The sequence below is a fragment of the Podarcis melisellensis genome (genome assembly GCF_964234715.1).
Source record: "Podarcis melisellensis genome assembly, chromosome: 10".
NCBI classification, from domain to species: domain Eukaryota; kingdom Metazoa; phylum Chordata; class Lepidosauria; order Squamata; family Lacertidae; genus Podarcis; species Podarcis melisellensis.
The window spans coordinates 32,338,039-32,365,049 of record NC_138542.1 but is presented as its reverse complement, the minus strand read 5'-3'; the positions used below and the strand labels follow the sequence as shown (position 1 = coordinate 32,365,049).

The 27,011-nt window shown below is 42.1% G+C and overlaps 1 protein-coding gene and 1 long non-coding RNA gene across 8 annotated transcripts in view; one reads left to right on the top strand and one right to left on the bottom strand.

Annotated features, from left to right (window-relative positions):
* PTPRB (protein tyrosine phosphatase receptor type B) overlaps nucleotides 1–4,003 on the top strand; it is a 74,550-nt gene extending 70,547 nt beyond the window's left edge. The window contains exon 33 of the mRNA XM_081928141.1: nucleotides 2,492–4,003. Coding sequence (XP_081784267.1) covers nucleotides 2,492–2,514 — 23 coding nt within the window. The 3' untranslated portion in view covers nucleotides 2,515–4,003. The remainder of the gene's footprint in view (nucleotides 1–2,491) is intronic.
* Nucleotides 1–27,011, bottom strand: LOC309379202. Of its 7 annotated transcripts, none has more exons than XR_014172390.1 (8): nucleotides 26,730–27,011; nucleotides 26,324–26,584; nucleotides 26,008–26,185; nucleotides 24,434–24,544; nucleotides 10,907–10,967; nucleotides 9,212–9,316; nucleotides 2,971–3,071; nucleotides 1–208 (listed from the first exon to the last, which is right to left on the bottom strand). It is a non-coding gene; the product is annotated as an uncharacterized lncRNA (long non-coding RNA). The 7 variants fall into 7 exon arrangements; XR_014172391.1 differs by having other exon boundaries at nucleotides 24,434–24,565; nucleotides 26,028–26,185; XR_014172393.1 differs by having other exon boundaries at nucleotides 24,453–24,565; nucleotides 26,028–26,185.

Here is a 27,011-nt window from a genome sequence, read left to right as displayed (position 1 = left end):
TTTTAAGATTAAAAAATATAACTTTATGATGTGTAAAAACGTGATTATAATATAACTGGTAGTTATAGCAAAAGCAGCCATCTCTTTCAATAAATATAAAAATTGCAATTTTGAATGTCAGCACACAACCTGGGACTTCTGTTAAAAGAGCTGACAATGGATGGTGAATCATATAATCTGCTTCTTACGGGTAAGAAGGTATCATGAGCTGAGAAGAGAAGCAAGATGGTTCTGAGCATTAACCCTCATTTTGTTTTTCTTTAGTTGTTCATGCAGTTCCTTTGAACCGACAACTCCCTGATATTTATTACATTTGTGCTGTTATTGCGCAGTACACCACAACACAGGATTCAATATTTTCATTTAAACCAATCTACTCCCACTGAAAAAGTTGAGAATTTACACCCCAGAACTTTGAACGAAATCTCATGGATATAGTTTATTACTGTCCAACTTGACCTTTCTATTATTTGAAAGAAATCTCTGCCATTGAAGGCATCTCTAAACACCATCTAGTTCTTTCAACTTTTCATGGACTGTACTTGAAGGCTCCATTACAGGCTTAATGTGTTTCCCTTCATGTGTTATATGTTCATATGCCATATTTTATGCTATAGAATAGCACCCTTTTGCTGCCTTTTGAGGTTTTAGGCTTTCTGGAGAAGGGAGAATATATTGTGCTAATAAAATACCAGACATATTTACTATACCAAACAAATGATCTTGATAAGAATAACCTGCCTTGTCCTTCCATCACTTTCTTTGCTTGACATCTTGCTCCAGTATAGGAAGTCATAATGAGAGGATTTACTAAAGCCTTCTTATCAATTTTTGATAGTGGAATCCTGTATAGTAATCACTTCTGTGGTGGTAGATTCACAGAATATCTGACTATTCTGCAGCTAAATGCCCAGTAAACTTTTTATTTTATTTTTACCCATACTGACAATTTTTGTAAGTCTCTATTTTGTTCAAGGATAGCCAATGGGATGTCTCCAGATGTTGTAGACCACAACTCTCTTCATCCCTGGGCCATGGTGGCTGGGGCTGAAGGAAGGCTTAGCCCAAAACTCCAGAGGGTAGGCATGATAACCATACAGTGGTACCTCGGGTTACATACGCTTCAAGTTACAGACCACTAACCCAGAAATACTGCTTCAGGTTAAGAACTTTGCTTCAGGATAAGAACAGAAATTGTGCTCCGGCGGCACAGCGGCAGCGGGAGGCCCCATTCGCTAAAGTGGTGCTTCAGGTTAAGAACAGTTTCAGGTTAATTCGTTCCGGAGGTCTGTACTTAACCTGAAACTGTTCTTAACCTGAAGCACCACTTTAGCTAATGGGGCCTCCTGCTGCTGCTGCGCCACCGCCACGCGATTTCTGTTCTCATCCTGAAGCAAAGTTCTTAACCTGAGGTACTATTTCTGGGTTAGTGGAGTCTGTAACCTGAAGCGTATGTAACCTGAAGCGTATGTAACCCGAGGTACCACTGTACCTGATTTAAATTTATTCATTTTCACAAGATTAATGGATGTTCCTTTGTGAGGGTTTGCAGTTTGAATCTAATTGCTGTTTCATAGATACAAATGTGTGGGTGTTTTAGGCCAATTTAACTGCCATAGCTCCCCCTGCCCCCGGCAAAAAAAATGATCCTACTGTATGAATTATAAAGATTTCTGTTAATTCCCTGCTAGAATTGTTTTCAACACATGTGTATGCCAACTCTCCAGAGCATAGATTATTTACAGCACCGGTGAAAGCCACTAAACAGGCCTGTTGGACTCTCACTCCTATCATCCCTGACCATTGAAGTCTATAACATCTAGGGAGTACCAAGATGGCTGCCCTGAAAAAGATACTATTTTTTTAAAGAACCTTTTCCCCTTCCACAGAACTAAAGTTCCCAGAGTTCCCTGGGGTAAGGAATGATGGCTTAACCAGTTCAAAGCTGTAACTCCAGATGGGAGGAAGTCCTACAAAACTATGCAGCACTTGCATCTGAGTAGACAAGTTTAGAACTGCACTGTAAGTCTGTAGTATAGATGATACTGAATACTAATATGGCTACCTCCCCACCCCACCCCGTTACAGAGCTTATGTCCTTTACGAGCTGTGTGATAAGCAGAAATCCAGCAGGAAAGGCTTAACCTAATCACCGAACTCGTATGCCAAAAAGAGCTTTCTTTCCTCAATTTCTGCTTTTTATATAGCTTGGTTTTGTTATTTGTTTTTGTTTAAAAGATTTATAGGGCAATGTCCTATTAGCGTTAAAAAGGCAGGAGTCCTGTCAAGGAAAAAAAATATATGACTGTTCTGTCTTGTTCTAAGGCACAGTTGCCGCTTTCTTATTTTGCATAGAGACACAATTCTGGTCTCCAGCTATCTATATCATTCTAGTACTTTCATAAGGACATGTTTACAGGCTGGCACTGGAAATACGAAAACAAAACCATTCTGTGTGCACTTCCTAACTTCCGTTTTCTTTTTGTTTCAGATGCTGTTTATTCAAGGCACTAAAACTCCAACAGATTCCTGCTTGTTGCAGTTGTACCTGTTGGTTTTTTTAAAAAAATATTTTATGCACTACAGAAGTGCCAGACATGTTTGATACTGTGTATAATTTATTAGTCTGGTGACATTTTTAAAGTATATAATTTAAATATAATAGATATTGTTGTATATAAATGTACTTTGCTATTGTGTAAATATGTATTTTATCTATAATGTTTATATTAAGCTTCAGATAATACTATTTTTCCATGCTAAAGTTATTTTAATGAATTCTTCCCTATAAACTATCTTTTGCTGAATAAGTAGCAAGTTTTTAAGCATGAGACAAAAATGTGTAACACAACACTTCCAGGCATGGGTGGGCAACCAGCACACCTAGACTAGCTCCTCCTTGCATCTATGTTGTTAAGAGTTAAAAATTATTGATCATTCAAGAGCTGCAAAAGCATGCATATTTCATACCTTATGAACTGTGATATCAGCTTCCATTCATCTGTGCGCATGTCATGTTCTTTAGACTTCTGAAGGCATCAGGGTTTTAAATAATAATGAAGACTGCAATCCTGAGGGGGAGAGAGACAATAAAGAGACTGTCATATTATAGTTGACAGGGGAAGACCTGGCACTAGGGATAATAGCTTCATTGATGCACAGGAAACTGAGGTGGTGCTCCAGAAAACCTGCTAAAGGTTGGGAAACTACAAGGAGGAAGCAGCTGGAGAGAATGACTCATGGTTTCGGTTGTCTCTGTACTAATGCACAGAGTAAGGGGAAACAAGCAAGACAAATATGAGCTCTTAACACAGTATGGAGAAGACAGATAAATACTATTAGGTGACAGAAGGCGGAACACCTACTTTATCTCTTTCATTACTCAAAAGAAAAGCAGTGCCCAACCTGTTGAGAACAGAATAAATGATGCACAGAGGGAGCTACAGCCCAAGATGTGGTAATGGAACATCTAGCTACCTTAAATGAATTCACATCTCTGGGACCTGATGAAGTGCACCCAAGGGTACTAACCTTCCTTGGAGGTTTGTTTTAAAAGATTCCTTCATTGCCGGGAGTTGGATTAGATAACACTCAGGGTCCCTTCCAACTCTGACACTCTGCCCAAGGCCTGCTGCCTATTTTTCAGCATCAGATTAATTTCCATTGAGACACTCTGGAATGAACAAAGTTGCTCAACTTTAAGAACAGCCAGCTGCTTTAATTGGCTCACTTTTATGAAGGTGCTGCAATATGTTAGGTCAATAGGAACAGATGCAGGGCATTAAAGAGTTCTATTAAAAAGAACATTGTTGCTAAATGGGACAATAAGCTGAGACTGAACTGTTTCCACTGTTGACGCTTAACTTCATATTTTCACTATAAAATGAATATGCAGCCTGATCTGAAAAATGCATGCAGTGAATAAACACTTACACAGCACAAATGTATTTTAGATGCAAAGGCTAGAATATTTGTGCAGCACATTAAAAAAGTTTTGAAGACAGATCCTGAGTTTGATGAGAGACCATCTGATAGAAAGTCTTCAGCACAATAAAGACATAAAGACTATCATCAATCCTCTCTACATGTGGAGGACAAAGGCTCTATAGGCAGAGAATGAATTATAGCCAAGATTTTGCCACATTCTTAAAATACTTCAAACCTTGCTGTTCATGGCAAATTGCTTTCTTTCCAAAAAAGGTGGAGGGAGGTCATTAATATTTATAGCCAATGTTGTGGTGTTTCTGGACACACCACACAAAGAACCACTGCTGTACTTCATCTAATTATGTCATCTGTAGGCCCTCTTTCTGACAAGGTGCCCGAGGTGATGTACAAAAGAAAGACAGTCAAAAGGCAATGCCAGTAAAATCAAATTTTAAAGCAACAACTGGATACAGAAAACATATAAATACAAGTAGCAGCAAATTAGGAGAGATATTTGTTTATGGCACAATACTACACATTGCCTACTCAGATGTAAGACCCACTAAGGGCAATGGCACTTACTCCAAGGTAAGTTGTGTATAGGATTGCAGCCCAGCAAACAAAATGACTCAGCTAAATCATAGATGGCAAGAAGAGACGTAGCCTGCCAGGCTTTCACATTGTCTCTGTCCATACAAAAGCAGGGATAGGAACACTGTGGCCTTCCTAGTTTTGTTGGACTACAACTCCCATTATCACTGACCATAGGCCATGCTTCCTGGAACGGATGGGTAGTGCAGTCCAACAACAAACGCTCCCCATCCCTGACCTACATCCTCTAATTCAATCATGTGACTTTTCAGACATTTCTGAACTACAACTCCCTGACCATTTGCCATGCCAAAGTTGCTTAACAAAAGTGACGTGCACCTCCCCCATGTAACTTTAATGGGACATGAATGTTTTAGATAGGAAACACACATCATACAAACATTTTATTTGAGGGTAAAGACTGATTCATGTGACTCCCCCAAACTGGTCCTAAGATTATGGCAACTGAAAGCACACATTGGCTAGCTGCACAGTGAAGTGGTCAAATCATAGCTTTCATTAGTAACTGCTGTTATAGGCTTGTGATTCTTTTTTTCTGTTCTGATCAATCACATGTGGAAAAACTAATCAAACAGAATGTTAAGGTCAGCTAGAAGACTCCTGCACATTTTTTTATATTTTCAAACAGCAATGTGGTTGTTGGTAATACGTCTAGTATTTAGTATTTTTTTAGCCCTCAGTGAATTTGCCCAGAACATGGGGTTGTTGAACAGAAGCACAGAATTTATTTTTGAGGGGACCTTTGAGGGGCGTAGCAAGGGGTGTGTGGTGGGTGTGACCCGCACCGGGTGTCCCCACTGAGGGGAGTGACAAAATGGTGGGCGGCACTCACTGCAGGGCCTGCAGCACGCCCGAGCCAGGCGTCTCTCCTGGGAGTGACATGGTGGTTTGGGCGCCTGCAGGCTCAGCGCTGCCCCTCAGCTGAGGGGGAGGAGGCAGACTGGCTCCTTGGAGGCCCTGCGGTGCCCCTGTGGGTGGGTGGCCCTGCCCTCGGGTGCAGGGCACATGCTCCACCCCAGGCGCCCGATCGGCTTGCTCTGCCGCTGCCTGCCACCCTTCTGTCCATTGCCTCCCTACTCATAAGAAGACTTCAGCAGGCTTCTGACTGTTTGGCTCTCCATTGTTAACAGCAGGTATCTGTTTAAACTGGTTGGACACAGGCTCAGCTAAGCAGAAAATCAAAGTTAAATTTAGAATCATTTGTCTATGCTAGGAGAAAGAAACTGGGAGCCAGTGTGCAACCCTCTTGTCACCAAGGAGACAGATGGAGCAGATGCTTCTTCGTTTTTAGCACTTTACAAACCAGGTGTTTTTCGGCTACAAAACGCATGGCAGAGAACAGCTGAGGAAGAAATCTCCCTCCCTGATCCCATAGAATCTAATTCCACTAAAGGCCTTCCAGTGTGGCCCTCCTTTCACCTGCCATGACTCCTTCTCAATAGCTATCAATAATAATAATAATAATAATAATAATAATAATAATAATAATAATAATAAATTATTTATACCCCACCCAGCTGGCTGGGTTTCCCCAGTGGGAGTGAAATGGGAAGTAGTGTGTTCAGAGAGATTATAAATTCACATTGCTTCTTACTTCCCTGTTTACCTACCAAAACAATGCAGTGGGGAGTGAATTTAAATAATCAAAACCTTGTGTCTCTTTTGAGGGCAATTGATTCGACATTCATCAGCAATCCTGTTTCCTCAGCATCACGGCAAAAATGAGATTCATTACCAGTAATACAATTACAATGTGTTGAGCAACTCTGAGGAAACATCAACTGCCCTATATAAATTATCTCCAAGATCTATTAAAGTGTCATCTTTCTGCTGAGGAAATGAATCCTATTCAGTAATATATGATGTGAGAGCAAGCATTTTGGATTGTACATCATTCGCCAAAGAATACAAATGACACCCCCTTTTCTCATTTCCACTGCTCTTTGTTTTCATTTTTCTCCATTGTACACTCGGTGTATACAAATAAGACCACATCATTCTGCCAACAGCCATTTCAACCACTTCAGGAAGCCACACTTGTGATTGGTTCATGAATCTATTGCTCCCCATTGTTATCATATTCTCTGCAGAATCAACATCTGGTATGTTCCCAGAAACCAGATGAGTAAAAGTATTGACAGATTACAATGCTTTTGTATAATATTGGTACCACTATCTGCTATATATTTTGGAAAATATTTGTCTCTTTGCTATGCCTTTAGACACCATTTATAGCAAAACCGAACTGGAATGCTGCTCTCCTTGTACATATTGGCCCTCAAATGAACTCCCCCAACCCTTTTTTTTTTTACTGTATAATTTAGTTCTTGAATTCTGCCGAAGAACAGAGTAATTACTAGCAACCTCACACCCAACAATAACAACAATGCAGTTTTGAAAGGTTCAGCCCACCCTAAACACAGATGAAAACCTGCTCCATGATCTCAGGAACCATCCTGCACAATTTATTCTGTGAACTGATAATTGCTGCAAGCAACATAGGCCACTGGTCCCAAAGCGTATGGGAAACCGCCCTACTGGGAAAGCTAACCAACAAACTCAAACTAGCACAGGGACAAGCTGCAGAAGATGCTTCACCCCAGTGTGGTTCCCCTTTATTAGATACACAACACAACAAGACAATAACCTATACCCCCTTTAGCAGCTTACAAATCAATATGGCTCACCTGACCAAACAACCTAGCCCACCTCCCTCACACAAATAAACCACACTGCAATCAACTAAACACAACCAAGCAAGCTCAGGAACCCCTAACCTATCGCAATATTGATAATAAATAAATAACTAAATAAATACTCAAAGAACACGCTCATGTGATGTTGACACAACCCACCCCAACACTAAGAATAGGCAACAGAATGAAAGAACAGTATCCCCATTTCTCTACCCCCTCACCAAGATGTCTATGACAAAAATGTCTTTCACCAAATGTAAACAAACTGTGAAAAAGACTGAATTCAAAGTGGAGACAACAAATGTACTGTTCCCCTGTTTATAACACAAAAAACCCAATAAAACTAATAAATAATAATAATAATAATAATAATAATAATAATAATTCCTGCAAGCATCCTCATTGCTGTCACAGAGCATTCTATGACATCAAAATGAGCAAGGCTACCCGTGTGCATCACTAGAGTTCTACTGTGTGCAAAGCAGAACCCTTTAGAACTTTGGGTCGTGTTAATACATTTTAAATGTAGGTACAGTCTAAAAGAGGACACGGGTGGCGCTGTGGGTTAAACCACAGAGCCTAGGACTTGCTGATCAGAAGGTGTCGGCGGTTCGAATCCCCGCGACGGGGTGAGCTCTCATTGCTCGGTCCCTGCTCCTGCCAACCTAGCAGTTCAAAAGCACGTCAAAGTGCAAGTAGATAAATAGGTACCGCTCCGGCAGGAAGATAAATGGCGTTTCCGTGCGCTGCTCTGGTTCGCCAGAAGCGGCTTAGTCATGCTGGCCACATGACCCGGAAGCTGTATACCGGCTCCCTCAGCCAATAAAGCGAGATGAGCACAGCAACCCAGTCGGCCACGACTGGACCTAATAGTCAGGGGTCCCTTTACCTTTACAGTCTAAAACAAATATAAACTAAGCAACATGAAACTAATTTGGCAGTCCCTGCTTAGCAATCCAAAACTTCTGATGAGCTGTGCTAAAGCTGCACATGTTATGCCAGTATTGAGTTTGAGCTTGAGTATTGGACTAGGATTGGCGAGACATGGGTTCAAATCTCCACTCACTTGGTGACCTTGGGCCAGTCACTGTCTCTCACCCTAACCCACTTCACAGGGTACTTATGTGGATAAAAATGGAAATAACCTTAAACTCTTTGGAGGGAAGAAAGGATATATTTATCCAATAAACAAATGACATGTGATTAAAGTAATAATTCAATGCAAGGAAATCCCATTGAATTAAATGGTGCTTATTCACAGGAAAGTCGGTATACGATTGCATCCTAAAACAACAGATTAGGCATGCATGATGCAGGGAGTTTAAGCCAATGCAAAATTCCCTTTTTATGAAATACATTGTTAAAATAACAAGAGAGGATAGTCTAAAGTTAATACTATTTTATTAAAAAATAAAGCATTGCAGCAGAGACCATTGTTTCCTTTGCCAAGGCAATGAATTTTTCATGCTGAGAACTTAGTCCTACAACATTTCTGTTTATAAAACCAGAACTCTATGGATTTGAGGAGAACGAGGACTCCACAACCTCAGTTCATCCTATGATCCAGATAAAGTTAGGCACTTCCAATTTTTCTACATTTCAGCAGAGAAAAACTCAGCATATTATTATTAACTCTTCGACATCACTGGGACTTAAAAAATCATTAATGCTGGCTGGATTGTACTCTCTGTGCATGAGGGAGGGGTGTGTGTGTGTGTGTGTGTGTAAAAGCACTACTATTCCTGCAACTGACTAAAAGTTTACAAAGGATAAAACTGTGTTCGATTCAAATCATTAAGGCACATGCAACAGGCATAAAAGCAAAATGTCAAACTCGCAGGCCAAAAGCAGATTGCAAAAAGGAGGCAGCTAATCAAACACCTGGCAATTTGCAGTACGATGAATGAGTCTGGTAAGCTTGTTGTACTCGTTTGTTTTGCTATCATTAAAAAATAATAGATATGGAGGCAACTCACTTGCTCCACAAAACTCTTGCAAAGGGTTGGTGTCAGAGGTACTGTAGATGGCTTGATAGCAGATGCTATTACTCAGGGTCTGTCATTCCATGTTTTCCAGAATGCCTGAAAAATAGGTATGTGTGTGTTTAAATGGTTTGAGTTTTCTGCCAAATAATAATCTAATACAGTATCAATTTTTAATCCAGGAATGGGCAACCTGCAGCACTTTTATTTTATTTTTAAAAGCATTAACTAGCCAGCTCATTAAAAAAAAAAATATTGTGTCACTGCCACTAAAATCATCATCATCATTTATTAAATTTCTATAGCACCTTTCATCTGAGGATCACAGGGTGGTTTAAAATATAAACACACACAAAAACAACAACACAGTAACCAACAGAACAATAACCCCCATCCCACAGTTTAAAATATCATAAAATCATAAAAAATACAGACCAAATGCCCAAGCGCTCAGTAAATCTATCCTCTAAAAGCTCTCGGCAAATAAAAAATGTTTTCAGTGGGAGACGAAATATCAAAATTGCAGGTGCCTGTCTGATTTCAGTGGGAATAGTGCTGCAAAGTAAGAGTGCCATGACTATGCTGAAAGGTTCCATTTACATAGAAACTTGGCCTAGTTTGCTGTAGCCTCTGGCATAATTTCAACAGCCATCTGCATAAGCCAGGCCTCTGGCCAAAGGGGTTTGTTCCTCCTCTTACAGCCTCCTGAGTGGGAAGAAAAAGCGAGGTGTCAGAAAGGCAGACATGTGGTAGAAGGAGGGACAAAAGTGGGTGGCCCATTGGTCCAGCCCACCATCAACATAGATTAGTTTTTGGCCTGATAGATTTATTTATTAAGAGAATGTGCCCCTCAACAACTCAGGGGTGGGGGGAGGGACGTAGAGAATATCAGATTAGGCTGTAGATCACAACAATTCTCTGATGAAAATAGGGATGTCCTATTATTCATAATAATGTTAAGAATAATAATAATACCCTGCTCATCTGACTGGGTTGCCCCAGCCACTCTGGGCGGCTTCCAACATATATAAAAACATAATAAAACATCAAACATTTTTTAAAACTTCCCTATATAGGGCTGCCTATAGTTGGAGATGCGGGTGATGCTGTAGTGTAAACCACTGAGCCTCTTAGGCTTGCAGATCAGAAGGTCAGCAGTTCAAATCCCCACGATGGAGTGAGCTCCCGTTGCTCCGTCCCAGCTTCTGCCAACCTAGCAGTTAAAAGGCACACCAGTGCAAGTGCTGGGAAGGTAAACGGCGTTTCCATGCGCTCTGGTTTCCATCACGGTGTTCTGTTGCACCAGAAGTGGTTAGTCATGCTGGCCACATGACCCGGGAAGCTGTCTATGGACAAATTATTGAAAGCTAGATGAGTGTCGCAACCCCATAGTTGCCTTTGACTGGACTTAACCGTCCAGGGGTCCTTTACCTTTTTACTTATCTCCTTGGCTTGGGGGTTGCATAACTCCATACCATCCAACATTTCTCCTATGAAAATAGGGATGTCCTAAGGAAAAGTGGGACATTCTGGGATCAAATCAGAAATGGGGATGCCTTCTGTAAATCTGGGACTGTCCCTAGAAAATAGGGACACTTGGAGGGTCTGGCAACACAATTGTATAAAATAACCATGTACTCTAGAGTAATCCCATTAAGGTTCAATAATATTTGTTATAGGTCACTTCACCATCAACAGATGTTCAAAGACTATCTACAGAAGCAGAAGGCCATAACTTTGCAACTGGTGCCTGTTGAACACACCAATAAAATAACACATTGGATTATTTTTAAAGTCCTTGGGGGGGTGGAATAGTGATTTTGACAAGCTCATTATATTTAAGAAGTATTGTAAAAAAAAAATTAATCAGATCCAATTGCATGTAGAAGTGATTAATTTTCCATGGGTTATTTGAAAGCAAAGCAAATAAATAAAATAGTGTTGCTAAAAGCCAAGCAGCCAAACACATATTTGATAGAGGGAAGTTGTTTACAGCAGTCCAGGAATTATTCTGAAATATGTAGACTATAAATTCTGTTCTGACCATTGAAGACTTTAAAAGTATCTGGGGGAATATAATACATTTTATATGCTGCATTATTGTATCCATCTGTGTTCCTAACAAACCATTTACCAACCAAACATAATACAGTTATTGTTGATTTAAGTTATGTATCTTAAGTGTATTTTTATACTGGAATCAACAAATCCAAACTCTCTGAGCATGTGATGCACGTTTTTATGAACAGTTCATAAATAAAACAATTGCTTATTTAAAGCAAGTTCTTTGCATTCTACCTGACTGCTTTTTTGTATTATGGATTTTCTTGTCAAGCTGTTCAGAGAAAAGGTCATCAGGAAGTTTGATTGGGGAGAAAAGCATTTCCAGGGAACTTAAAATTAATCAAACGCCTTTCCTTTATATTTCCTTGTACTTGTGTGTCACAGATAAATAACCCTGTCGCAACTGATCATTAACTTCTTTCTTCTAAATGTGTTTGCCTTTGTGTTTTTAGTAAGCAAAAAGAATACTGTACATTTATAGCCCCATCCTAAACATGCTTAACCTGGGAGTATATTTCACTCCCAAGCAAATTTGCATAGATTTTCAGCTCTAGACTACAAAACCCATACAAATCTCATGCAGGGGGAAAGCCCATTGAGGGACATGGGCGGTGCTGTGGGTTAAACCACAGAGCCTAGGACTTGCCAGTCAGAAGGTTGGCGGTTCGAATCCCCACAACGGGGTGAGCTCCCGTTTCTCAGTCCCTGCTCCTGCCAACCTAGCAGTTCAAAAGCATGTCAAAGTGCAAGTAGATAAATAGGTACCGCTCCGGCGGGAAGGTAAACGGCGTTTCCATGTGCTGCTCTGGTTCACCAGAAGTGGCTTAGTCATGCTGGCCACATGACCCGGAAGCTGTACGCCGTCTCCCTCGACCAGTAAAGTGAGATGAGCACCGCAACCCCAGAGTCAGTCACGACTGGACCTAATGGTCAGGGGTCCCTTTACCTTTTAAAGCCCAATGAACACAGTGAGGCTATTTCTGAATAAAGGCTGTCTGGTTACTTGGTATATTATGCTGTCCTAAATTCCAGGAACTAGAATTGTTGGTCTTTCAAAAAGCACCCCATGGCCCATGGGCAGAACATATGTGGCCCTCCAGATGTTGTCAGATTCCAGCTCCCATCGGCGCCTGCCAGCAAAATCAGCAAGGGTGCCAACTTGAATAAAATATTGTGGGGGCCCAAGGTAAGCCCTGCCCCACATAATGGATCAAATGACAAGGTCCACACACCCTATTTGAATGGCAATGCCCAGCAACTTTGCAGGGGCACAGCTCTCTCAAATATTTTATTGCAGGGGCCAAAGTTGCCACGGCCCCTAGGAATTGACTCCTATGATAGCCAGTGATCAGGGATGCTGAGAAGTGGAGTCCAGCAATATCTGGAGGGACAGAGCTTTCCATCCGGACTGAGCATATAAAAGGATTTCTCTTCAGTTTAATGGAGAAGAACAGCAGCTCTGTCCCTATGCCAATGGCAGTGGAGTTGCCACTTGGCCTGGTCTTTTCAGAACACTGGATTCCCAGGCATAATGCGTAGTTTAGCACTAGGACGGCTGGCCCACCCATGAGGCAAGGTGAGGCAACCACCTTGGGCGGCAAGCATCATGGGGGCAGCAGATTCAGCAGATTCAGGAATGCATTGCCTGCTGCTGCTGCCACTGCCGCAGTGAGAAGAGGAGGAGTTTGGATTTGATATCCTGCTTTATCACTACCAGAAGGAGTCTCAAAGCGGCTAACATTATCCTTTCCCTTCCTCCCCCACAACAAACACTCTGTGAGGTGAGTGGGGCTGAGAGACTTCAAAGAAGTGTGACTGGCCCAAGGTCACCCAGCAGCTGCATGTGGAGGAGCGGAGACACGAACCCGGTTCACCAGATTATGAGTCCACCGCTCTTAACCACTATACCACACTGGCTCTCAGTGAGAGCAACAGCTGTGGCCCACTCCTTGGAGGCCAGTTCTGCCACTACAGTGGTACCTCGGAATGCTAACAGGATCCGTTCCAGAGCCCAGTTCACATCCTGAAGTGAACGCAACCCACGTCCACGCATCTCTGCTTGCGCGGGTTGCGTTTCGTCGCTTCCGCGCATGCGCGTGACATCATTTTGACTGTCTGCGCATGCGCACACGGCGAAACCCAGAAGTAACATGCAACCCAAAAATACTTAACTTGAAGCACATTTATCCCGAGGTATGACTGTACTTTGGCAGCCCCACCCCAATGACACTTCTACAGTGGCCTCTTGGCAAGTAGAAGGCGCTGCTGGTCTCCTCCCACCCCAGGAAGGAAAATGTGGGGGTGCCCTCTGAGGATCTACTGGGCTCTGCACCCAGCTGACATGATCCAGAACAGGCCCCTCCCACCACCATGATGGCCTTTGATTCCCAAGGGGGTACCATTTTGTGGTTCGCCTCTGGTGCCAAAATGTCTTGAGCTGGCCCTGAGCACCATCATAGGCCTCCTGTTTTCCACACTATCGTTTGAAATCTTACCAGGGAGGTATGGAACTCAGAACCAAACTTGACCCATAAAATCTGTGAATGAGACCTCCATCGTTGTTTCAGTCAAAGGGCTTGCAGCTGGGTCGGGAAGCAGTACTGAGTTCTAGGGGTGCCATATTTTGAAGAACAAAAAAGAGGACACATTTGCCGACTTCTGCTTTTAACTGTGGGTCGCTATGATGACTCTACCCATGGAAAAGAGGACCTGTCCCAGAAAAAGAGGGCTTATTGCAACCCACACTGCAATTTATATCTCAAATATACACACTCCAAGCTAAGGTTTTCCTTGCAGGACACAGAGCAGCTTCAGGGAGAAGGGACAGTTTAAACAGAGAAAAATGTGCAGTGGGAAAGGTTAAGGCTTCTATCTGCCTTGCTTCTCCTTCTCCTTTGGTTGGTTGGTTGGAACAGGCATGGCTAAACTTGGCCCTCCAGCTGTTTTGGGACTACAATTCCCATCATCCCTGACCACTTGTCCTGTTAGCTAGGGATGATGTGAGTTGTAGTCCCAAAACAGCTCGAGGACCAAGTTTGGCCATGCCTGGTTTAGAAGAAGCTTCATGATGTCACAAATGTCCCACTTCTGCACAGGTCTCTCACTTCAGATCTAGTTTGGCTCATTAACCACATGGAAATGGCAAGAGCATCACACAGGTCATTAAAGAAGTGCTTCTAATCCCTAGAAACTGTCTTATACAGAGGTCTCCCTAGCTTAAGTACTGTCCACAATGGTGGGCAGTGTCAATCCTTACACATTTGGATGCTTAAGTGATGTCATTTGGGACAAAATTTGATTCGCAGTAGACATACATCTACAAGCTTGGAAAACCACATTCTTTGATTTCCCTTTGCTCCCCCAGTCTGGGTTATGTGTGAAGTCTGGGGGCATGAGTGAGCTTCATTGTGAAATTAGGGGTGGGTGGGGTCAGGGAGATGCATCGAATTGACTCCAGCTTCTGCATCCACAGATGGGCATTCACATTCACCAGAGGCTTCCAGCCAGAGCATAACAATGACAAGGGGGACCTGCAGTCAAACGTGCAGCTACTTCAGTACTATTTACCTGAGCAACTCAGGTTTTACCTGAGCAACTCCTTTTGAGGGGAGGAGTGTTTCACCCCATCCACTTTTTACCTCTGAAAATTCCAAACATCGTCTCCCATTGGACCAAGGAAAATCTATACAGCGTTGTGGTGAACCTTGGAGATTTAAAACAGAGGAGAAAAATAATTAACAGAACCAGTTTTTCTAATTATTGAAAAATTCCAAGGCAGGAAATAAGAGCTGTGTATTGTAATACTGAGATCATTCATAATGGGAGCAAACTACTAAGTGGAATGGTAAATTAACTGTGTCCATAAACTATAAAATTGATTTTCAGCTTTATCTCCCCCCTCAATATGCTGCAGTCGAAAGGCAAACTACTATTGCCTCTGCTAGAAGGGATCATTTGAATGCTACCCTCACCCCTTATACAGGAGGTCACACCAAGATAATTGGCTTCGTCTGACCTTTAAAATGGATGTGCTCAGCAATTACAGGAACAGGAGAAAATCCAGTATCTTAAAAAAATATAGTGGTGATGGCCATGAACATTCTGAAATGTTTCCAGCTGTGGTGCATTAAATACTAACCTTTTTCAGAAAAGAATTGTTTTAGAAATGATTTTCCCCATTTTTTTCTTCATGCTCTTTGAGAAAATGCCTTCCCCAAGCAGGTATTGTTGACACAGGGGGCAAGTGCAGAAGGGATTATGAGCCATGTATTTTTCGCATGCTCTGTCTCCTCTTACTTGAAATATAAGCTACCTCCTTGAAACCAAATCAGACATTCGGGGGGAAAGTAACTTGTAGCTTTCATCAAGCAAATTGTTTAGCTGAAATCTGTTTCTGGGCAGGTAACTTTACTTACAGTTGGAGTAAGGAGGAGCTGGCAGTCCTGATCCTTTTTGGATCCAGTACCATTGTCTCTCAAGACAGACGGATACCAACAACTTTATCCAGCTGGGGAATGAAAAAGAATCTGGGATGCATCACGGCTGGGCTCCCTAGACTTATCTCCAGTTAAAAATAGCCTTTCATAAAAATGGCAGAACATTCATCATCATCATTCCACCAAGGAAATGCTCCCTATGGCCTCATCCAAATGGAAGCTTCCCACACAGTAGGTTGTAGGGAGCAACCAGGAAGACATAGACCATATTTATTTATCTCTTGCAATTACAGGTATTTATAAATCCTACCAAGGTGGCTTACATATTACATATTTTAAAAATAGCAACATATGAAAAACACATATACTTTTTTGGAGGGACAGCTATTTTAGGCCACCAATAGAGCAATCCTAACCATAACTACTCAAAAGTACGGTAATTGGCTTTTGAATTCAGTGGAGCTTACTCCCAGGTAGGTGCAATTAGGGTTGCTGTAACATTGTGAACAAGGGCAGCCAGTGATGCAAAACAATATGGTTATGAGCTCTGCAGACAAACATACTGGGTGCATTAAAGGTAAAGGGACCCCTGAACATTAGGTCCAGTCGTGACCGACTCCGGGGTTGCGGTGCTCATCTCGCTCTATTGGCCAAGGGAGCCGACGTACGTCCACAAACAGCTTCTGGGTCATGTGGCCAGCATGACTAAGCCGCTTCTGGCGAACCAGAGCAGCGCACGGAAACGCCGTTTACCTTCCCACCACAGCGGTACCTATTTATCTACTTTGACGTGCTTTCAAACTGCTAGGTTGGCAGGAGCAGGGACTGAACAACGGGAGCTCACCCCGCCGTGGGGATTCGAACCGCCAACCTTCTGATTGGGAAGTCCTAGGCTCTGTGGTTTAACCCACAGCGCCACCCGCGTCCCACGGAGTGCATTAGAAGGATGCTAAAATCAAGTCAAACTGCATTCTTGGGCCACAAAATAAGGGCAATCTAGGTAGAACTCAGGCAGGTTTTTGCTGGTATGGAAGCGGCTTCCAGTATGTGATGAGGTCCTCCACAGTGCTATTTCTCTAGAACAAGAGGTACCAGACCATGAACATCTCTCTTGTTCTCTTATAATGGTGATGGCGCCCAGCTGAGAGGTGTCAGAACTGAGTTCTGGTGAGTTCTGGCTGGAAAAAAAGTCCTGGTGTTCCATCACATTTACTTTTTGAAATCTAAAGAGATCTTTTGATAGCAGACAAGGATTGAGCATTGGGGCAAAAGGTGATGGAGTCCCAAATGTAAAAAGAAAAAAATATGTAATACAGTTTCCCCGATGTTCACATTTCACTGAGAGGGACGACCTGAAGGAGAGATGCCTATCTCTGTTCTCCCCACACAAAAACTCCACATCCCACAAATTGACTTTCCTTTGGTAGTGAATATGTTTTGGTTTCAATTTTAGAGGGACAACCCTTCAGTAGGAAAGTATGTGAACAATGCCTGATTGCAGGACTGAAGAAACAAAATTCACTCAAAGCTTTGCTCCTTAGGAATCATCACTCTTACAACCTTAGAGATCCTGGAAAACGGTAAGTGTGCATTTAAAAACTTCAAGAATGTTGAAGGAATCTCAAGGGGAAACATTGTTTTTGCATTTCAAGCTCATTTGTTCTCATTTAGCTGTGAGCATATTAAGCTTGTAGCTTTTACAGAATGCACATCACATACTTTTCTGCATACTTCCTTCTATACACATCATCCTTCATTTACTTTTGCTGTGTTCCTTATCTCAGTAATTAAATTATGCAGCCCATTTGAGTGTCTTGGACAACAAGACAGTGTGAAAGATGGCGTCTAAAGTAGGGGAATATTACTATACTATTGTGGGCACATACACCCCAGAGTAAATTGCTTATTTGGAACTTTCTGTGTGGGGCTTAATGTCACCCATGTGTTGAGGCCAAGCCTAACTTTACGGGACTGATCCTAGAATTGGTCATCCTACCATTCTGTGTATGTCACCACGAGGATATGGTGGTGCTATTATTGAAGGAACGGATGCATTTAATGCGGATCCTCCAGACCAGTGAAGATTTTTGCAGGGGGTTTTTTTGCAAAAAGAGTGCATTCGTGGTAGATTTATACTGGACTGCCCCCTCATCATTCCATTCTATGAGTTGTTCTGTGATGCTAGATGTTATCACACTGTTGCCATCTTGACGGGCACGCTTGTACTGTAGAGCAGGGGTCGGCAAACTTTTTCAGCAGGGGGTCGGTCCACTGTCCCTCAGACCTTGTGGGGGGCCAGACTATATTTTAGGGGGGGAATGAACCAATTCCTATGTCCCACAAATAACCCAGAGATGCATTGTAAATACAGTGGTACCTTGGGTTAAGTACTTAATTCGTTCCGGAGGTCCGTTCTTAACCTGAAACTGTTCTTAACCTGAAGCACCACTTTAGCTAATGGGGCCTCCCACTGCCACCGTGCCGCCAGAGCAAAATTTCTGTTCTCATCCTGAAGCAAAGTTCTTAACCTGAGGTACTACTTCTGGGTTAGCGGAGTCTGTAACCTGAAGCATATGTAACCCGAGGTACCACTGTAAAAGAACACATTCTACTCATTTAAAAACACGCTGATTCCTGGACCGTCCGCGGGCCGGATTTAGAAGGCAATTGGGCTAGATCCAGCCTCAAGGCCTTAGTTTGCCTACCCATGCTGTAGAGCAACAAAAGTGGAGCAAACCAATAAACCTGAACAGCCATGCTATAAAGTTGCAAGATTTCAGCAGCAAGCTACATGCATACACTGATTGGAAAGAAACAGCCTAGCCACCCCAAAACTTTTGCAGGCACAAACAGTATTGAAAGCAGCACAAGTCATCATGAATGCACAATTAAAGGGACATATTGAGGGGCCCTGGATGTAGCCAAGGTAACCATGATTTTTCCAAAACCATTAACCAGAATTATATTTTATTTATGCAACAGGAGACCTTTTCTGTCACATAAATGGTCTTAACAACACCAGCTTAACCAACAATTTGGGCAAACCTCAGGTTTGCTTAGTTTGCTTCAGCTTTATTTAATTTGCTCTGAAACCTTGAGCCAAATTGAATCAGACACTCAGTTTCCACTTCTGTGACAGAGTCAACCAACCACAAGAAGAAAAAGCAAGTTGGGTATAAGTTACATCCCTGTAACATCTTATGAATCTGTGGAGAGAATTACCAATAACCAAGTTACAAGTCAGTCATAATGGCCTCAGTAAGAGACGGTAAGGCATGATTAAATCTCTCTGGCATCCATCTGATAAGTGCATTAAGCTGTGATTTAAATCCCATTGATTTGGTGCTAAACCTTTTCCTGGTTTACACCAGGTGCTTTTGAAAGTTATGCAGTACTCGGCTTCAGGTCTGAAAGCTACCATTTCAAAAACGGGCGCTAAATTTGGTTTGGTTAGGTTATTGGTTTTCCAACAACAAAGTTGAGCTCAAAGCACGTCACAGCCATAACAAAGCAGTGGAAAATTACATCATGCCGCCATCAATATAACACTATAAATAAGATTTTTGAAATGTAAGGCATCCTAGTGCTGCAGCAATAAAACTGCTAGCACATTTGCAAAGCTAAAATGGGTCAGATATGGTTTCAGATTGGATGAGTGACGGTGTGCTGAAATTCCTGCATTGCAGGGGGCTGGACTAGATGACTCTCAGGGTCTCTTCCAGTTCTGCAAGTCCATGATTCTATAATAATAGAAAAACCTGAAATCATTTCAGATGCCCCCCTTACTCTACTCTCAGACACACCTCACGATGACAGTTGTGTTACAGCTCATCCACATTCACGAACAGAAAAGGTCACCTGAATCAAGTCCATGCCTACAAAAGGATATTGTATTGGAGGGGAGGGGAAGAGTCCCTCCAACAACCTTGTTTGTAGGGCAGAAAAACTGGAAGCTACCCACCCAAGGTGTTCAGCAGTACTCTATTTCTGGCCTGGACTGCTAACCCCTCTCTTGGGCCCAGTGCATTGTCCATTATGCTGGCATTGCCTAACATTCTGCAGTCTAATATGGCTTTGAACATCAGTTACATTTACTGTTTAGCTTGTTTTCTCTTCTCTCAGCCAAGCAGCTGCAGCACTCCCCACCAAGCTGTGTTCAGGTTGCTGCATTGTCCCATATTACTCCTTTGTTGTCGATGGCTCTTTGGTGCCAGTATTATATTTTCTACAATTTATATTTGTTTTTAACTTTTAATTAACTTCCAAACAGTACTTTGCTTAATTTTGCCTGTATTCATTTTCCTAAACCGCCATAGCTTTCAAAATATTTTCACTAAATCCATTCCATTTATAGTTTTGGGATATATTACCATGCAAATCTGTGCATTTCATGCTCAGCTCCCTCGATAAAACATAACTTGATTTTCTACTTCCCTGCCAATTTGTTTTCCTGTGCGGACACTATTAACTTTCACGGAGCACAGAAAAACAGTAGCTTTTCTTTCTTAATCTCATAAAACACTGACCTAATAAAAACCACATTTCCTATTATTGTCTGAGCATGTTATTCAGTGCTGTTTCTACAGGGCTGGCAGCTGACCTTATGTTCTTTTTTCAAGACTTGATGCCTGATTACATTTTTATAGCGTTCTGGAACCACTTCAGGAAGCCGGTGAGGAAAAGAAATTACATAAATGCAAACATGAGGTGTCCACCATGGTTGCCATGCACAACCTTGAAGAAAATGGCCGCCCAGATGTTGTTGCTCCAACTCCCATCAGCCCCAGGCAGAAGAGCCAATGGGCAGCAATGATGAGAGCCAGAATCCAATGAAAGTGCAAGAGTCACAGGTTCATCATCCCTGCTTTAAAGCATTTGGCATGGGGGGCAGGGAATCTCTGGGACTGAAGACAGTTATTGCCAGTTAAAGTACTGAGGTAAATAAATAGTCTGACCTAGTAAAAGGCAGCTTCTTGTGTCCCTAAACTCTGTTTAATTCCATTGTGCTCCTAATTTCACCTCATCAATTTGCCTCTTTTGCTTATTTGACAAGATATGCCCAAAATAGCTAACTTTAATATTATGAAACTCAACACAAATTAGAGTAAACTCTGCCAAAACAAAAGGCAAAAGAGATAGATAGAAAGAAACAGATGAAGGGGAAATTATTCCAAGTATATAGGAAAATAATATTAAATTGAACAAATTGATAGCATTTAGGAATCTGCCACCGAAGTCATTCCTGGCTGCTCATTGATAGCCATGCCACAGTGGAACAGGCTGATAGTGCCATTTGATGCTGCTTACTCAGACGTAAGTGCCACTGTGATCAATGGTTCCGACTCCTAGATAAATGTGCTTTAGTTTGCAGTCTAAGTGCCTAACAATGTTCTGAACTGCTGTGCAAAGATAGGTATGTAAATGTTATAATGCTGTTTTTATAAATCAGTGCTGCACACCATTTATCAATTATGCTTACAGTTCTAATCACACTTTAACGCAAGAGGTTCTGTCTTTTCAGATACAGAAATGAGTTAAACAATGTTTTAAAAATTGTCGCTGCATCACTGCAATTCTTTTTTTAAAAAGTGACAATCAACATGCACTCAGTACAGACATTTACAGCACATTGGAAGATACCAGTGGTTTCTTTGTGATGGTAGTCGCTGGTCTGAAGTACCATCACATTTTTTATTTTTTCTATTTTTGTTGCCATTGGCAGCCATTTTGTGCTGGGACCCTCAGCTCTTTTATCAAGATATGAACCCTATTTGTATAGCACCTTAATAGGGAACTGTTGCTTTTGCCATGTCTTCATGTCCTGAACCCCTGGCCTACCTGGCAGCAGGTCAGCACACCAATCCAAAGTTCAAGGTCTGCAGGTCAGTCCACACAAACAAACTCCAAAGGTCAATAAACACAGTCTAGGGTCGATCCAAGGAGCCAAGTCCAAAGTCCAGCACTCAGAATACAGCCCAGAGTCAAACCCAAAGCACAGTCCCATAGTGGTCGAGGAGCAGCCAAGCCAAGGTTCATCAGCACAAATAGTCAAACAAACACAGCACTTCAGCTCTGCTTCCCTTTTGTACTTTGCATGCTGATTGCAGCATCTGGGCTTGATGAGCCATGTGAGCCTCACCTGTCCTCAGCCTACTTCAGCTGAGGAATCACACACCTCCTCTCAGAGCTAGCGAGCCCCACCTGGTCAGCTAGGAAGCTGGGCTCTGGGCCTTTGCCTGCCTCTGCCTCCTAGAGTGTTCCTCATGCCTCAGAGTCTGTCGTGTTCGGGAAAACAGGGGCTCCTCTGGCTCTGGTGATGGGTCCCGCTGCTCTGGTTCCTGTGCAGTGACCCCCATCCCTTCACTATCCTCCGTCGCCCCATATTTTCTACGCCTCTTGTTCTCCATCCTTAGCTTGCCCCAGTGTGTCTAGTCCCAGCTACACCCCTCACTCGGATCCTCTTCCTCCTCCCTGTTGTCCTGCCAGTTCATGACACCCCACAATAAATAATGGCTTCGGCATGTCAGCCTAAACAGGGCCCAAATGGCACTCCCCTCCTCCACTAACTTCAACACTTTAAACAAGCCTTGCTGTCACCATTTATACACCAATTCCTGCTTTCACCTTTCCTGTTCCACCATCATGGTGTCCCCTGAAGTGGGTTGCTTCACCCTGCTGAACAACCTGACACAGTGTGAAGGCCAGTAAGAAATCTTGAGTTTTAAATATTCCTGGAGGTCAGGGCTATGGATCTAGTGAACATGAAGTGCAACCTCATTCTTAAAACAGCCATCGTGTTGGCATTTGGAAGGAGGGATGAAGAATGGCCGCTCCACAGTGCCTAAAGAGAATATCAAAAGAGGGCACAGATTTGCAAGTGCTAATTGATATGTATAAATGCATATTTAGAAATACATTTCTATATTTTTACCTCAGAAGACAATGACCACGAAGTGTGCTCACATAGCCCTCTGTCTAAGGGCTATCTGTTGATGGGCAACTTTAAGGCCTCTTTGATCTCCCTTGTTTATCTTTAATCTGAACTTGAATGAGACACACCTTCAAACAGAGGATTGCCCCACGGTAAAGTAGGATATATGCCCCTCCTAGGCTAATCCTACAAAATCATCCAGGACCTAAATTGGTTCTGAACCTGAATGTCTGTTTAACTGGAGGCCCAAATCATCCTTCAGGGTCTAAGGACCTGATTCCCTTGGCTCACCTGTTCTCTTGTCTGCTGATTCCTTAAAAAAACAGCACTAGAGATGAAAAATTTCCTTGTGATCTAGTATCTGGGATTGTCATAAGATTTGTAGTAGTGGTGGTAGTAGTAGTTATTTAGACTTGTTAGAAGTCTGTTACCCAGTGCCATTTTCCTGGAAAAACAGGTGCTGGAACTCGCCATGAACAGCTCCCTCGTTTTCTTAGAATGCCAATGGTGCCCACCTGAGACGTGCTGGAAGTGAGTTCCGGTGAGTTCTGGTTGGAAAAAAGTCCTGACTATACCCTTAAAAAAAATACAAAACACCTACCATTCATATAAAATTATAAATGCACACACACACACACACACAAAACAGCCACAGGAAGCTTTGGCAGAACACTAATTCCAGCAACATCACCTCAGTCCATCAAGAGCCTACAGGAAGAATGAAGTCTTTACCTGGTGCTGAAAAGATGTCATTGAAACCACCAGGTGGACAAAGAGCTTTATGGGTCAGTACATTGAACTGCAAAAAGTTCTATGCAAGAAAAGAAAGGCACATATGACAGCTTCTGATACAAAGGACACTATGGGGGGCGATGACATTCATTATAAGGATATATCCTCTGCTATAAAACACATACCCAGCATCTTACGTTATTCCTTCAGTCATGAATGCTTCATCTTTCCAAATGTATCCATTACACTTCGTGATATTTGGAATAATAATATATCCCTTGCTGAGACAGACGTACTTCTTGATGTTCGTTTGATCCCTATAAATATTGCTCAAGGGGAGCTTTCATGAACCTCCAACCATTTTATTTTGCTTTTGGAACTTGCCATTAAAACAGCATGATCTCTTTCTTTTTCTTTCTTGTATTATCTTATCTCATTTGTAAGGTATAAGCAAACAGCTTTTTTGTTCCGTCAAAGAAATCTTTCGTATTCTTAACATTTTAGGTTAAAATATGCACTCCTTGGGAGATGATTGGACTAAAGACAAGCATATACACTAGAATAAAAAGAAGTGGAGAGTGAAAAAATGCCATTCTTCTCAATACAAACAAATGCTGAATAGTTGCTTCAGACTAACCAGTAGATGTTGCCTAAATATACATGAATAGTCTACTCTTTCAGAATAGAAGCACACAAATGAATACTTGTTCTTATACTGGAAAAGTAATTTCCCTCCCATTTTTCAGGATTCAGATGCTCACAATCCATTAAAATGTTTCTATGAGGTTGAGTTCAGGGAGGCAGATATGCAAGTAGGGAGGAGTGGATCAAGGAATCTATTTCCCCAATCAAACTGGTCAGTAAATTGCAGGTTACATTCAGAAGTGATGCGAATCACACCCATTTCCTTTCAATTTGCATTTTAAGAAATCTGTTCATGCAACATATATTGTGGGAAGCATTGCTTTTAAAGATAAAACGATAGCTTGGAAAATGTGGCTCATGATCTGGTGGATTTTTATGAACTCTCCTCAGGTACCCAGCCCTACCCACCTTTCTTGGTTCAACTGACCAAATTGTGAAAAGATCTAGCATCCATCTGTGGCGCTTGTGTAAACCTCTCGTTTTTCAGTTTTGATCACTCTGGTGGTTGTTAGGATACCTCTTATTCCCCATGCAGCACACCTGGAACAAAGCAGTGGTATAACCAAGATATCATAGAAGAGGTCAGTATTACACCTTAACAGGAAACTTCCTCAAGCGAAGGAGGTGTTGGGCTGTTCAGAGAGGTCCTGCCCCCAACATTCAACAGCCTTACCCAACAGGTCCCCACATTTCTTGTATTGAATGGGAAGGTTTGAAGGGCGCTTTTCCTTCAGTATGTATGGAAACTTCTGCATGATCAAGGACCATACTTTATCAGGGTCCCCAATTATGTGGAGGGTTCTACTTGTATTCAAGCAAACATGAGTAAGCACCCTCTTTAGACCTTCTCCACACATCATGAGGAAGGTCAGGACAATATGCACCAGGCAGGACTTATGTCTGTGCCTATGCTCCCATTCACTGTTTAAATAATCACATGTTCAGGCAAATGCTAGACAAGAACTTTATTGTCTGGAAACCTCTGAATCTACCCAGGTACACCTAGGTCTCGGGCCACTTGCTAACTCAGCTATATAATGACACTAAACTGTGTGTGGATATGCTTTCTGCAGACCCAACTCCTCTCAAAACGGTCAAGCAAGTCATGCCCAGATCTCACTGACTTTAATATTACTTGAACAGAACTATTCTGGAATAAGTGGACCACAACCTCATATTTTGGATACAACCTTACTTTACGCATGAGAATTGAGTCTCTCCTGTATGGCTCTTTTCTTAAGATGAAATAATTATGGAAAGACAGTTGTAGCTCCTCAAACAACGGTGCCTCAACGAAACATGATATGTTTATTATATTCAGACTGAATATACACACTAAAATGTGTATTTCATTTTTAAGGCATAGTAAAACCACTGTCTGAACCAGTGGCTCACACTTGTCTTGTAGCTAAAAGCAACACTTACAAAGTTGAATTTCAGAAAAGGTGTATAGACATGTTGAAATTATTTCCTATGTCAAATTTAGAGATCTGAGCAATAAAAAGCTAACCGGATTGAGATATCATGAGAAAAAGAAACCTAATTGAAACACATGAAAGAGAATTAGCATCCTTTAATAAAGCTGAGCATCGGAGAGTTTGCTGCAGCAGAATTTTTCAAAGTAATGACAATATAAATATTGAATAAAACAGAAAAATCAGGACAGTTGGCTGTCTTAAAAGATACATACACCCAGCAGGATATGTCTGAAAAATTTGCAACCAAAACAATCCTTCAAGATAGATGAAACCAAATGTAAATAAATGAGACCTCCATAGAACTGAGGAATAAAAAATGCAGGTTTAACAAGAAATGCTAACGTTGTGACCCTCCAGATGTGATGCGACTCCAACTCCCATCAGCACCAGGCAGAACGACCAATTGCCAGAGATGATGGGAGCCAACATCCCACAACATCTGGAGGGCTGCAGGTTATCTACACCTTGCTTAATGGATCAAATAGCTGTGCTGGAAGAATTGACTCAGTGGGCAATGAACAAACCCTTAGTAGCACTTAGAGATGTTGACATTTCTCACATGCTGTGGCAAATTTCATGCTTTTCCACTTCAAAGCTTCTATAAAGTTCAGCCAAAAACAAAGCAAAAAGGGGAGGCATGTTCTCCTCGTCATATTGTCCCCTTCTTCTGATTTGGGTGCAGCTATATAAGGGGGCAAAGCAGAGAAAACCTTATTCCAAAGGATGCAACACATGCTTACCCCAAACGTTACGCTAAATAAGTAAGTTGCAGAGAAGTACCAATAATGTACACTTCTCCCAACAGCCTCTAGAGTCTTACCTTTGGGTCTACACAGAATGTGCTAGGAAAAGCCCTGTTAAGCTATATGGAGAAGGAAGATGATGCAGAAATGCACAACTCAGTCAGCCCAGTGCCAGATTCATAATTTGTGAAAACATCTTGGGCACTGGAGAAGGGGTACGATTTGTGGCATCTGCACTCAAGATAAATTCCTGGTGTCTGGCATGTTAATGGCTTGCTGCTGCTCAGCCAGGCCTCTTAGTTCACCACCGTTTCCTCCTGCCAATCATTCACTCCAAGCTGAAAGGCAAGGAGATGATTTACCTTCTTAGAATTGATTTACTTCCACTGAGCTCACGCAAGCTGCATGAGCCTATCAGATTCTGAGGTCAAAAGAGTCTATATAAGAGAGGACAAAATTGTCCAAACTCGCTTTGCCCCTTACCTTTGCGGAGAGTCAACTGGGCGATCAAGTCACAGTGGGCCTAACAGGGGCATTTCGGTCAATAAGTCTTTGAAGAAACTCAAACTGCTGAAGGAAAACTCTCAATGAATTTATAACTGAATCCCACACAAAAAAAGGAAAAGAGAACAAAACAAAGGGCTTTTATTCAAAAGTGTTCATCCGCACTGAGTTACGCTCCCAGGACGCAACAAAGAGGTTTGCCATAATTTCAGTCAAATGGCAAAATGGTCAGAAGGTGGCAATTTTCTGCGTTCTGCCAAA